The 13,524-nt window shown below is 52.0% G+C and overlaps 1 protein-coding gene across 1 annotated transcript in view; it reads right to left on the reverse strand.

Annotated features, from left to right (window-relative positions):
• EDEM1 (ER degradation enhancing alpha-mannosidase like protein 1) overlaps nt 1-11,126 on the reverse strand; it is a 29,189-nt gene extending 18,063 nt beyond the window's left edge. The window contains exons 1-2 of the mRNA XM_082266591.1: nt 10,764-11,126; nt 8,939-9,011 (exon numbers count right to left, since the gene is read on the reverse strand). Coding sequence (XP_082122717.1) covers nt 8,939-9,011; nt 10,764-11,125 — 435 coding nt within the window. The 5' untranslated portion in view covers nt 11,126. The remainder of the gene's footprint in view (nt 1-8,938; nt 9,012-10,763) is intronic.
• Nucleotides 11,127-13,524: the final 2,398 nt, after the last annotated feature.

Below are 13,524 nucleotides of genomic sequence, written 5' to 3' on the forward strand. Positions count from 1 at the left end.
GGATCTATACTGGTATGGACTGGGTAATGTGTTAGGATCTATACTGGTATGGACTGGGGAAAGTGTTAGGATCTATACTGGTATGGACTGGGGAATGTGTTAGGATCTATACTGGTATGGACTGGGGAATGTGTTAGGATCTATACTGGTATGGACTGGGGAATGTGTTAGGATCTATACTGGTATGGACTGGGTAATGTGTTAGGATCTATACTGGTATGGACTGGGGAAAGTGTTAGGATCTATACTGGTATGGACTGGGGAAAGTGTTAGGATCTATACTGGTATGGACTGGGTAATGTGTTAGGATCTATACTGGTATGGACTGGGGAAAGTGTTAGGATCTATACTGGTATGGACTGGGGAATGTGTTAGGATCTATACTGGTATGGACTGGGGAAAGTGTTAGGATCTATACTGGTATGGACTGGGGAAAGTGTTAGGATCTATACTGGTATGGACTGGGTAATGTGTTAGGATCTATACTGGTATGGACTGGGGAAAGTGTTAGGATCTATACTGGTATGGACTGGGTAATGTGTTAGGATCTATACTGGTATGGACTGGGGAAAGTGTTAGGATCTATACTGGTATGGACTGGGGAAAGTGTTAGGATCTATACTGGTATGGACTGGGTAATGTGTTAGGATCTATACTGGTATGGACTGGGGAAAGTGTTAGGATCTATACTGGTATGGACTGGGGAATGTGTTAGGATCTATACTGGTATGGACTGGGGAATGTGTTAGGATCTATACTGGTATGGACTGGGTAATGTGTTAGGATCTATACTGGTATGGACTGGGGAAAGTGTTAGGATCTATACTGGTATGGACTGGGGAAAGTGTTAGGATCTATACTGGTATGGACTGGGTAATGTGTTAGGATCTATACTGGTATGGACTGGGGAAAGTGTTAGGATCTATACTGGTATGGACTGGGGAATGTGTTAGGATCTATACTGGTATGGACTGGGTAATGTGTTAGGATCTATACTGGTATGGACTGGGGAAAGTGTTAGGATCTATACTGGTATGGACTGGGGAATGTGTTAGGATCTATACTGGTATGGACTGGGTAATGTGTTAGGATCTATACTGGTATGGACTGGGGAAAGTGTTAGGATCTATACTGGTATGGACTGGGGAATGTGTTAGGATCTATACTGGTATGGACTGGGTAATGTGTTAGGATCTATACTGGTATGGACTGGGGAAAGTGTTAGGATCTATACTGGTATGGACTGGGGAAAGTGTTAGGATCTATACTGGTATGGACTGGGGAAAGTGTTAGGATCTATACTGGTATGGACTGGGGAAAGTGTTAGGATCTATACTGGTATGGACTGGGTAATGTGTTAGGATCTATACTGGTATGGACTGGGGAAAGTGTTAGGATCTATACTGGTATGGACTGGGGAATGTGTTAGGATCTATACTGGTATGGACTGGGTAATGTGTTAGGATCTATACTGGTATGGACTGGGGAAAGTGTTAGGATCTATACTGGTATGGACTGGGGAATGTGTTAGGATCTATACTGGTATGGACTGGGTAATGTGTTAGGATCTATACTGGTATGGACTGGGGAAAGTGTTAGGATCTATACTGGTATGGACTGGGTAATGTGTTAGGATCTATACTGGTATGGACTGGGGAAAGTGTTAGGATCTATACTGGTATGGACTGGGGAAAGTGTTAGGATCTATACTGGTATGGACTGGGTAATGTGTTAGGATCTATACTGGTATGGACTGGGGAAAGTGTTAGGATCTATACTGGTATGGACTGGGGAATGTGTTAGGATCTATACTGGTATGGACTGGGTAATGTGTTAGGATCTATACTGGTATGGACTGGGGAAAGTGTTAGGATCTATACTGGTATGGACTGGGGAATGTGTTAGGATCTATACTGGTATGGACTGGGTAATGTGTTAGGATCTATACTGGTATGGACTGGGGAAAGTGTTAGGATCTATACTGGTATGGACTGGGGAAAGTGTTAGGATCTATACTGGTATGGACTGGGTAATGTGTTAGGATCTATACTGGTATGGACTGGGGAAAGTGTTAGGATCTATACTGGTATGGACTGGGTAATGTGTTAGGATCTATACTGGTATGGACTGGGGAAAGTGTTAGGATCTATACTGGTATGGACTGGGTAATGTGTTAGGATCTATACTGGTATGGACTGGGGAATGTGTTAGGATCTATACTGGTATGGACTGGGGAATGTGTTAGGATCTATACTGGTATGGACTGGGTAATGTGTTAGGATCTATACTGGTATGGACTGGGGAAAGTGTTAGGATCTATACTGGTATGGACTGGGGAAAGTGTTAGGATCTATACTGGTATGGACTGGGTAATGTGTTAGGATCTATACTGGTATGGACTGGGGAAAGTGTTAGGATCTATACTGGTATGGACTGGGGAATGTGTTAGGATCTATACTGGTATGGACTGGGTAATGTGTTAGGATCTATACTGGTATGGACTGGGGAAAGTGTTAGGATCTATACTGGTATGGACTGGGGAATGTGTTAGGATCTATACTGGTATGGACTGGGTAATGTGTTAGGATCTATACTGGTATGGACTGGGGAAAGTGTTAGGAACTATACTGGTATGGACTGGGTAATGTGTTAGGATCTATACTGGTATGGACTGGGGAAAGTGTTAGGATCTATACTGGTATGGACTGGGGAATGTGTTAGGATCTATACTGGTATGGACTGGGTATTGTGTTAGGATCTATACTGGTATGGACTGGGGAAAGTGTTAGGATCTATACTGGTATGGACTGGGGAATGTGTTAGGATCTATACTGGTATGGACTGGGTAATGTGTTAGGATCTATACTGGTATGGACTGGGGAAAGTGTTAGGATCTATACTGGTATGGACTGGGGAAAGTGTTAGGATCTATACTGGTATGGACTGGGTAATGTGTTAGGATCTATACTGGTATGGACTGGGGAAAGTATTAGGATCTATACTGGTATGGACTGGGTAATGTGTTAGGATCTATACTGGTATGGACTGGGGAAAGTGTTAGGATCTATACTGGTATGGACTGGGGAATGTGTTAGGATCTATACTGGTATGGACTGGGTAATGTGTTAGGATCTATACTGGTATGGACTGGGGAAAGTGTTAGGATCTATACTGGTATGGACTGGGGAAAGTGTTAGGATCTATACTGGTATGGACTGGGTAATGTGTTAGGATCTATACTGGTATGGACTGGGGAAAGTGTTAGGATCTATACTGGTATGGACTGGGGAATGTGTTAGGATCTATACTGGTATGGACTGGGGAATGTGTTAGGATCTATACTGGTATGGACTGGGGAAAGTGTTAGGATCTATACTGGTATGGACTGGGGAATGTGTTAGGATCTATACTGGTATGGACTGGGTAATGTGTTAGGATCTATACTGGTATGGACTGGGGAAAGTGTTAGGATCTATACTGGTATGGACTGGGTAATGTGTTAGGATCTATACTGGTATGGACTGGGTTATGTGTTAGGATCTATACTGGTATGGACTGGGTTATGTGTTAGGATCTATACTGGTATGGACTGGGGAATGTGTTAGGGATCTATACTGGTATGGACTGGGGAATGTGTTAGGATCTATACTGGTATGGACTGGGGAATGTGTTAGGATCTATACTGGTATGGACTGGGGAATGTGTTAGGATCTATACTGGTATGGACTGGGGAATGTGTTAGGATCTATACTGGTATGGACTGGGGAATGTGTTAGGATCTATACTGGTATGGACTGGGGAATGTGTTAGGATCTATACTGGTATGGACTGGGGAATGTGTTAGATCTATACTGGTATGGACTGGGGAATGTGTTAGATCTATACTGGTATGGACTGGGGAATGTGTTAGGATCTATACGGGTATGGACTGGGTAATGTGTTAGGATCTATACTGGTATGGACTGGGTAATGTGTTAGGGATCTATACTGGTATGGACTGGGGAATGTGTTAGGGATCTATACTGGTATGGACTGGGGAATGTGTTAGGGATCTATACTGGTATGGACTGGGTAATGTGTTAGGAAGGAAAGGATGACACATGGTTTGATGGAAATTAAAATTATCACCCTACAGAGGGCTGAATTCAAAGCCCCCCCCCCCCCCTGCCAAAAATCAAAGTGAAAAACGATGCTGCAGGTGAGTCCATTTTGGTGAAATGTCATTGCAGGACCTCAGAATGGTCCTCAGTAGTGTGTGTGGCCCCCATGTGCTTGTATGCCTGACAACGTCAGGGCATGCTCCTAATGAGAGGACGGATGGTGTCCTGGGGTATTTCCTCCCAGATCTGGACCAGGACATCACTGAGCTCCTGAACAGACTGAGGAGCAACCTGGAGGTGTTGGATGGACGGAAACATAATGTCCCAGAGGAGTTCTATTGGATTTAGGTCAGGAGAGTGTGGGGGCCATTCAATGGTATCAATTCCTTCATCCTCCAGGAACTGGCTGCATACTCTCACCACATGAGGCCGGGCACCAGGAGGAAGCAAGGACCCACTGCACCAGTGTAGGGTCTGACAATGGGTCCAAGGATTTCATCCCAATACCTAATGCCAGTCAGGGTGCCATTGTCTAGCCTGTAGAGGTCTGTGTGTCCCTCCAAGGATATGACTCCCCAGACCATCACTGACCACCACCAAGCCGGTCATGCTGAACGATGTTACAGGCAGCATAATGTTCTCCACGGCTTCCCCAGACCCTTTTACATCTGTCACATGTGCTCAGGGTGAACCTCCTCTCATCTGTGAAAAGCACAGGGTGCCCGTGGTGAACCTCCCAATTCTGGTGTTCAATGGCAAATGCCAATCGTGCTCCACAGTGCCAGGAAGTGAGCACAGCGCCCACTAGAGGACGTCGGCCCTCAGGCCACCCTCATGAAGTCTGAGACTGTGCTGGGAGACACAGAAAAACCTTCTGGCAATGGGATGTATTGATGTGCCATCCTGGAGGAGTTGGACTGCCTGTGCAACCTCTATAGGGTCCAGGTACGGCCCCATACTACCAGTAGTGACACTGACCCCCCTCTATAGGGTCCAGGTATGGCCTCATACTACCAGTAGTGACACTGACCCCCCTCCCCAGAGTAACCTCAGTCCTGCCCCTACCCCCCATGTGGCTGGAAACTTCCCTCTAATAATAGTCCTCCCCCCACACGTGGCGCAGATTCGGTTTCAGGTCAGTGGTTTCAGTCCCCCAGGAGGGTGTCTGGTGGTGGGGGGAGGGGGGAGCACAGATTCCTGAAACTCAGAACACCTGCAACTCTTCATAGAAAGAACAGCTCATCCCTGACACCGAGCGCCACCAATCACAGCCCATCACTGACACCAAGCTCCACCAATCACAGCTCATCACTGACACCGAGCTCCACCAATCACAGCTCATCACTGACACCGAGCGCCACCAATCACAGCTCATCACTGACACCGAGCGCCACCAATCACAGCTCATCACTGACACCGAGCTCCACCAATCACAGCTCATCACTGACACCGAGCGCCACCAATCACAGCTCATCACTGACACCGAGCGCCACCAATCACAGCTCATCACTGACACCGAGCGCCACCAATCACAGCTCATCACTGACACCGAGCTCCACCAATCACAGCTCATCACTGACACCGAGCGCCACCAATCACAGCTCATCACTGACACCGAGCGCCACCAATCACAGCTCATCACTGACACCGAGCTCCACCAATCACAGCTCATCACTGACACCGAGCTCCACCAATCACAGCTCATCACTGACACCGAGCTCCACCAATCACAGCTCATCCCTGACACCGAGCGCCACCAATCACAGCCCATCACTGACACCGAGCGCCACCAATCACAGCTCATCACTGACACCGAGCGCCACCAATCACAGCTCATCACTGACACCGAGCGCCACCAATCACAGCTCATCACTGACACCGAGCGCCACCAATCACAGCTCATCACTGACACCGAGCTCCACCAATCACAGCTCATCACTGACACCGAGCTCCACCAATCACAGCTCATCACTGACACCGAGCTCCACCAATCACAGCTCATCACTGACACCGAGCTCCACCAATCACAGCTCATCACTGACACCGAGCTCCACCAATAACAGCTCATCCCTGACAACGAGCGCCACCAATCACAGCACATCACTGACACCAATCACAGCTCATCACTGACACCGAGCGCCACCAATCACAGCTCATCACTGACACCGAGCGCCACCAATCACAGCTCATCACTGACACCGAGCGCCACCAATCACAGCTCATCACTGACACCGAGCGCCACCAATCACAGCTCATCACTGACACCGAGCGCCACCAATCACAGCTCATCACTGACACCGAGCGCCACCAATCACAGCTCATCACTGACACCGAGCTCCACCAATCACAGCTCATCACTGACACCGAGCTCCACCAATCACAGCTCATCACTGACACCGAGCGCCACCAATCACAGCTCATCACTGACACCGAGCTCCACCAATCACAGCCCATCACTGACACCGAGCGCCACCAATCACAGCTCATCACTGACACCGAGCGCCACCAATCACAGCTCATCACTGACACCGAGCGCCACCAATCACAGCCCCTGACAACGAGCTCCACCAATCACAGCCCATCACTGACACCGAGCTCCACCAATCACAGCTCATCACTGACACCGAGCTCCACCAATCACAGCACATCACTGACACCGAGCTCCACCAATCACAGCTCATCACTGACACCAAGCTCCATACAGATTGGCATGTAGCGTAGACCGAGCAATTAGGCACTAAAATGCAACAATCTCTCTAGAGATATGAGTCCTAGCTTAGTACACAGAAGTCACTTATTCATTTTATAATTTAATATCCCGAAAGTGGGCAGTGCATAAGAAATATATACAAAGCAAAAGGAGTTACAAAAAAATACACAAAAAGATAAAAAGACACACAATCGGCAATTTGCTATGAAAATAAGAAGGAATAAAAAAGAAATAAACTTTACCTAAGCTTATCCCGTTGGTAGAAGCATACCGGAAATCGTGCGGGGACTCCTCAGTTCAGAACTGGCTTCATGGAAGAACAATGTCTATTCTAAGTTTCCCCAATTTATTGAAATATGAATGTGGGCTGGACTTTAGCCCTTGACCAATCAACCCCAGGGGGTTGTCCCCATCTCAGCCCACACAATGTTTTGTGTTCTGAACTGACCAGAGTTGAATTGGCCCAGAACGGCGCTGACCGCTGAGTCAGGGATAGGAATTCTGACACCAGCGCATCGGTCTGATCGCGACAGTACCAAACACTGCCTGCCTGCCGCAATCAGGTGCCATATAACGGTTTTGTGCATTTCACTAGGATTCCTCACATGCCACAGACACAGGTTTACATGTACATGTAGCCCCACATGTGAGTCATAAGAGGGAATTATTTTCATCTCCCTGCCACTAATATTTTAACTTTTATGAGAGATAAAATACATTCCTTTGATCTGATGATACCAATCACAGCTTGTAGACCACTAGGGGCCTCTCACTGCCCCCTGCGGATCTCCGCAGCCAAGGTGACCAGCAGTCCTCTTTGAAGCTCCAGGAAGGTGACGATTCCTGTCCATTTGTATGGGAGACTTTATTGGCATGTAGGTGTCACCTCTATCCTAGAGAATGGTCCCTGTCCCTTTCAGGTGCTAATAACAGGACATGTGGGTGACTGATTCTAAATACTACAATTCTTAATAACCCAAAATGACACTAAATCCACAATTATACTATTTCTACAGATCACTTCATATCTCACTAATGCAAAGCTACCTTACATTTATGTCACACCACCAATCACAGCTCATCACTGACACCGAGCTCCACCAATCACAGCCCATCACTGACACCGAGCTCCACCAATCACAGCTCATCCCTGACAACGAGCGCCACCAATCACAGCTCATCCCTGACACCAATCACAGCTCATCACTGACACCAATCACAGCCCATCACTGACACCGAGCTCCACCAATCACAGCCCATCACTGACACCGAGCTCCACCAATCACAGCTCATCACAGCTCATCACTGACACCAATCACAGCTCATCACTGACACCGAGCGCCACCAATCACAGCTCATCACTGACACCGAGCGCCACCAATCACAGCTCATCACTGACACCGAGCGCCACCAATCACAGCTCATCACTGACACCGAGCTCCACCAATCACAGCTCATCACTGACCCCGAGCTCCACCAATCACAGCTCATCACTGACCCCGAGCTCCACCAATCACAGCCCATCACTGACACCAATCACAGCTCATCACTGACACTGAGCTGTGATTGGTGGAGCTCAGTGTCAGTGATGTGCTGTGATTGGTGTCAGTGATGTGCTGTGATTGGTGTCAGTGATGAGCTGTGATTGGTGTCAGTGATGAGCTGTGATTGGTGTCAGTGATGAGCTGTGATTGGTGGAGCTCGGTGTCAGTGATGAGCTGTGATTGGTGGAGCTCGGTGTCAGTGATGAGCTGTGATTGGTGGAGCTCATCACTGACACCGAGCTCCACCAATCACAGCTCACTGTTGACCTCCATCCTCTGCAGGATAGGAACGGCTTCCTCTGATGTCACCGCACACCGGGAGCGTCTCACAATGTGCATTAGAAGCTGCAGCCAGTCAGATAGAGCCCCGCCCCATTTCCTGGTTGGAGGACGTCCAGCATCATCTAGAACTTTCCTCCCCAGAATGAGTTTCCCTGGCCCCGCCCCTTTCTTCCGATCACGGATCAGCATCACATGTGGGCGTTACCTATGTAAATAGCTCTCTATAAGGCTTGGCCTGCAGGTAGAGCGCTGCGTCTGCTCAGAGACCTGGGATCAGAGGACACAGATTGTACACAACTCACCGCTAACGTGTCCAGCGAGTCAATCAGGGTGAGCGAATAATTCCCCAGAACATCGTTGATATTGAGGTTCGATCTGAAAAAGAAAGTCACTAATTAGCAGATGAAACAAACAAAGATAAAATTCCCAGTTCAATTTGCCAACCAGTTTGCTTACCAACCAAATTGGCCTGTCTAACAGTTTGCGTCAATACAGGGGTTTAGTTAGCACACATTTGCAAACGCATGTGAAAGCTGCAGGGCCACGTCAAGGCTCCCTGTTACCTGCAGTCCTAACTCTAATGAATTTTAAAGAGTCTCCACAGTGGGAGCACATGCAAGCTAATGGATAGATAGGGGGCAGGTGAGCCTGGAGGTGGCCCATCCCTCCTGAAAGGTAATTGGGGGCATAATGGGAGCCCAGCTGATAGTAGGGAGCCTTGACGTGGCCCTGTAGCTTTCACATGCGTTTGCAAATGTGTGCTAACTAAACCCCTGTATTGACGCAAACTGTTAGACAGGCCAATTTGGTTGGTAAGCAAACTGGTTGGCAAATTGAACTGGGAATTTTATCTTTGTTTGTTTCAGGAATTAGCAGAGCCTGATCTCTATACATTCAGGGGGGCTGGTCAAGTCTCCTCCCCCTTCTGGAGTGGGTGGAGCTTGCAAAGTGGGAGAGAACAATTTTTTTGTTAAAATAACAATCACGTCACACTTCCCTCAGTTGGTTTTGCACAGTGCAGCCCGGATCCTCCTCTTCTCTGGCCCCTCCCTCCTGCTGAGTGCCCCCACAGTAAGCAGGTTGCTATGGGGACACCGTTGCCGGGTTGCCACTCTCCATTCAGACACAGAGCTGCAGCTTGGCCCTGACCCATCTCCTGATTGGCTCACTGACCGAGTGCTGCTGAAATCCAATCAGGAATAGGAGTCCCCAGAGAGAGGGGAGGCTCTCATGGACATCGCTGGATGGGGAGGGGGCTCAGGTAAGTATTGGGGGGAGGGGCACACTGAGGGTTTCTATCTTCATAAAACCACTTTAAAGTTTGACCCCGGGTCTGTGAAGACTCATTTCTAAATGTTGTGGAAGTCGAGGGGTTAAAGAGGATCCGCCCAATGCTCTAATATAGAACTCATAGGGGGCCCTGATGTGGGGGGGCGCTCTATGGGGCAGGGGGCCCCTGATGTGGGGGGGCGCTCTCTGGGACAGGGGGGCCCCTGATGTCGGGGTGGGGGGGCGCTCTATGGGGCAGGGGGGGCCCCTGATGTCGGGGTGGGGGGGCGCTCTCTGGGGCCCCTAGTGTCGGGGTGGGGGGCCCCTGATGTCAGGGTGGGGGGGCGCTCTATGGGGCAGGGGGGGCCCCTGATGTCGGGGTGGGGGGGCGCTCTCTGGGGCCCCTAGTGTCGGGGTGGGGGGCCCCTGATGTCAGGGTGGGGGGGCCCCTGATGTCAGGGTGGGGGGGCGCTCTCTGGGACAGGGGGGCCCCTAGTATCGGGGTGGGGGGGCCCCTGATGTCAGGGTAGGGGGGCGCTCTCTGGGTAAAGGGGGGGCCCCTGATGTCAGGGTGGGGGGGGGCGCTCTATGGGACAGGGGGGCCCCTGATGTCGCTGTGGGGGGAGCTCTCTGGGGCCCCTAGTGTCGGGGTGGGGGGAGCTCTCTGGGGCCCCTAGTGTCGGGGTGGGGGGGCCCTAATGTCAGGGTGGGGGGCGCTCTCTGGGTAAAGGGGGGCCCCTAGTGTCGGGGTGGGGGGAGCTCTCTGGGGCCCCTAGTGTCGGGGTGGGGGGGCCCTGATGTCAGATTAGGGGGCAGTCTCCGGTGTGTGGGGGTTGTCGGTGTCCGGTAAGTACTCACGGGTTTCCGGTGTCCGGGCCCCTCCCCCGGCAGTGGATGGGGTTGAGCTCGTCCTCCGGGAAGGCGAATCTCATATATCCGTCATAGCCGAAGGTGAACATACGGCGCGCTCTCTCCCTCATGAGGCGGCGGAGGGGGGAGGGGAAGGAGCTGTATCTCCGGCTGTATTCATCATCCGCCTGGTGGAAGCGGCCATACGAGGAGCGGCACACCGACCTCCGGGCCCCCTCTACCCCCAGCCCCGGGGACAGGAACCCCCGCAGAGCCTGAAGAACCAACCGGAGCAACAAGAGCCCGACCACCGCCGACCAACACCGCATCCCCGACACTTCCGCCTTACACCCCGCCCACCATTGCCTCATAGGATGGCTGACCGGGCTGCAGCGCCCCCATTGGAGGGAGCCGAGGTGAGAAAGCCGCCTTCCACCAATCACCGGGCCGCACGTCACCCGAGCGTCGTCACGTGTCCATAGAGACACTTCCTGACACGGCGCCGAACCCCGCCTCCTAGACCTTGTTTACATCTTTGTTCCACGTGACCAGCCAGGGGTTGCCCCGCCCTGCTTGAGTGTTATCAAACACTGATGGCCCCGCCTTCTAAACCTAGCCCATGCATTCCCCGCCCACTACACCCAGGCTTGAGGATTCCCCACCTACTCCTCCCAGCCTGAGGATTCCCCGCCCACTACACCCAGCCTGAGGATTCTCCGCCCACTACACCCAGCCTGAGGATTCTCCGCCCACTACACCCAGCCTGAGGATTCTCCGCCCACTACACCCAGCCTGAGGATTCCCCGCCCACTACACCCAGCTTTGAGGATTCCCCATCCACTACACCCAGCTTTGAGGATTCCCCGCCCACTACACCCAGCCTGAGGATTCCCCACCTTCTCCTCCCAGCCTGAGGATTCCCCACCTACTACACCCAGCCTGAGGATTCCCCGCCCACTACACCCAGCCTGAGGATTCCCCACCTTCTCCTCCCAGCCTGAGGATTCCCCACCTACTACACCCAGCCTGAGGATTCCCCGCCCACTACACCCAGCCTGAGGATTCCCCACCTTCTCCTCCCAGCCTGAGGATTCCCCACCTACTACACCCAGCCTGAGGATTCCCCGCCCACTACACCCAGCCTGAGGATTCCCCGCCCACTACACCCAGCCTGAGGATTCTCCGCCCACTACACCCAGCCTGAGGATTCTCCGCCCACTACACCCAGCCTGAGGATTCTCCGCCCACTACACCCAGCCTGAGGATTCCCCGCCCACTACACCCAGCTTTGAGGATTCCCCACCTACTCCTCCCAGCCTGAGGATTCTCCGCCCACTACACCCAGCCTGAGGATTCCTGCCCACTACACCCAGCCTGAGGATTCCCCGCCCACTACACCCAGCCTGAGGATTCCCCGCCCACTACACCCAGCCTGAGGATTCTCCGCCCACTACACCCAGCCTGAGGATTCTCCGCCCACTACACCCAGCCTGAGGATTCCCCGCCCACTACACCCAGCTTTGAGGATTCCCCACCTACTCCTCCCAGCCTGAGGATTCTCCGCCCACTACACCCAGCCTGAGGATTCCTGCCCACTACACCCAGCCTGAGAATTCCCCGCCCACTACACCCAGCTTTGAGGATTCCCCACCTACTCCTCCCAGCCTGAGGATTCTCCGCCCACTACACCCAGCCTGAGGATTCCTGCCCACTACACCCAGCCTGAGGATTCCTGCCCACTACACCCAGCCTGAGGATTCTCCGCCCACTACACCCAGCCTGAGGATTCCCCGCCCACTACACCCAGCTTTGAGGATTCCTCGCCCACTACACCCAGCCTGAGGATTCTCCGCCCACTACACCCAGCCTGAGGATTCCCCGCCCACTACACCCAGCTTTGAGGATTCCCCACCCACTACACCCAGCTTTGAGGATTCCCCGCCCACTACACCCAGCTTTGAGGATTTCCCGCCCACTACACCCAGCTTTGAGGATTCCCCACCTACTCCTCCCAGCCTGAGGATTCCCAGCCCACTACACCCAGCCTGAGGATTCCCCACCTACTACACCCAGCCTGAGGATTCCCCGCCCACTACACCCAGCCTGAGGATTCTCCGCCCACTACACCCAGCCTGAGGATTCTCCGCCCACTACACCCAGCCTGAGGATTCCCCACCTTCTCCTCCCAGCCTGAGGATTCTACGCCCACTACACCCAGCCTGAGGATTCCTGCCCACTACACCCAGCCTGAGGATTCTCCGCCCACTACACCCAGCCTGAGGATTCCCCGCCCACTACACCCAGCTTTGAGGATTCCTCGCCCACTACACCCAGCCTGAGGATTCTCCGCCCACTACACCCAGCCTGAGGATTCCCCGCCCACTACACCCAGCTTTGAGGATTCCCCACCCACTACACCCAGCTTTGAGGATTCCCCGCCCACTACACCCAGCTTTGAGGATTCCCCGCCCACTACACCTAGCTTTGAGGATTCCCCACCTACTCCTCCCAGCCTGAGGATTCTCCGCCCACTACACCCAACCTGAGGAATCCCCGCCCACTACACCCAGCCTGAGGATTCCCGCCCACTACACCCAGCCTGAGGAGTCCCCGCCCACTACACCCAGGCCAAAAAATTCCCAGGGCACCAAAGTGACACACCAGGAGAAGGAGAATTATTTTTAAACAAGTGACACAAATTTCCGGCTGTGTCCAATGAGATTTGAAGATGGCTGAAAAAAAATCGCCTAATTCCTATGTGAAATGTGAG

The sequence above is a fragment of the Pelophylax lessonae genome, assembly GCF_965119305.1.
Source record: "Pelophylax lessonae genome assembly, chromosome: 8".
NCBI lineage: Eukaryota > Metazoa > Chordata > Amphibia > Anura > Ranidae > Pelophylax > Pelophylax lessonae.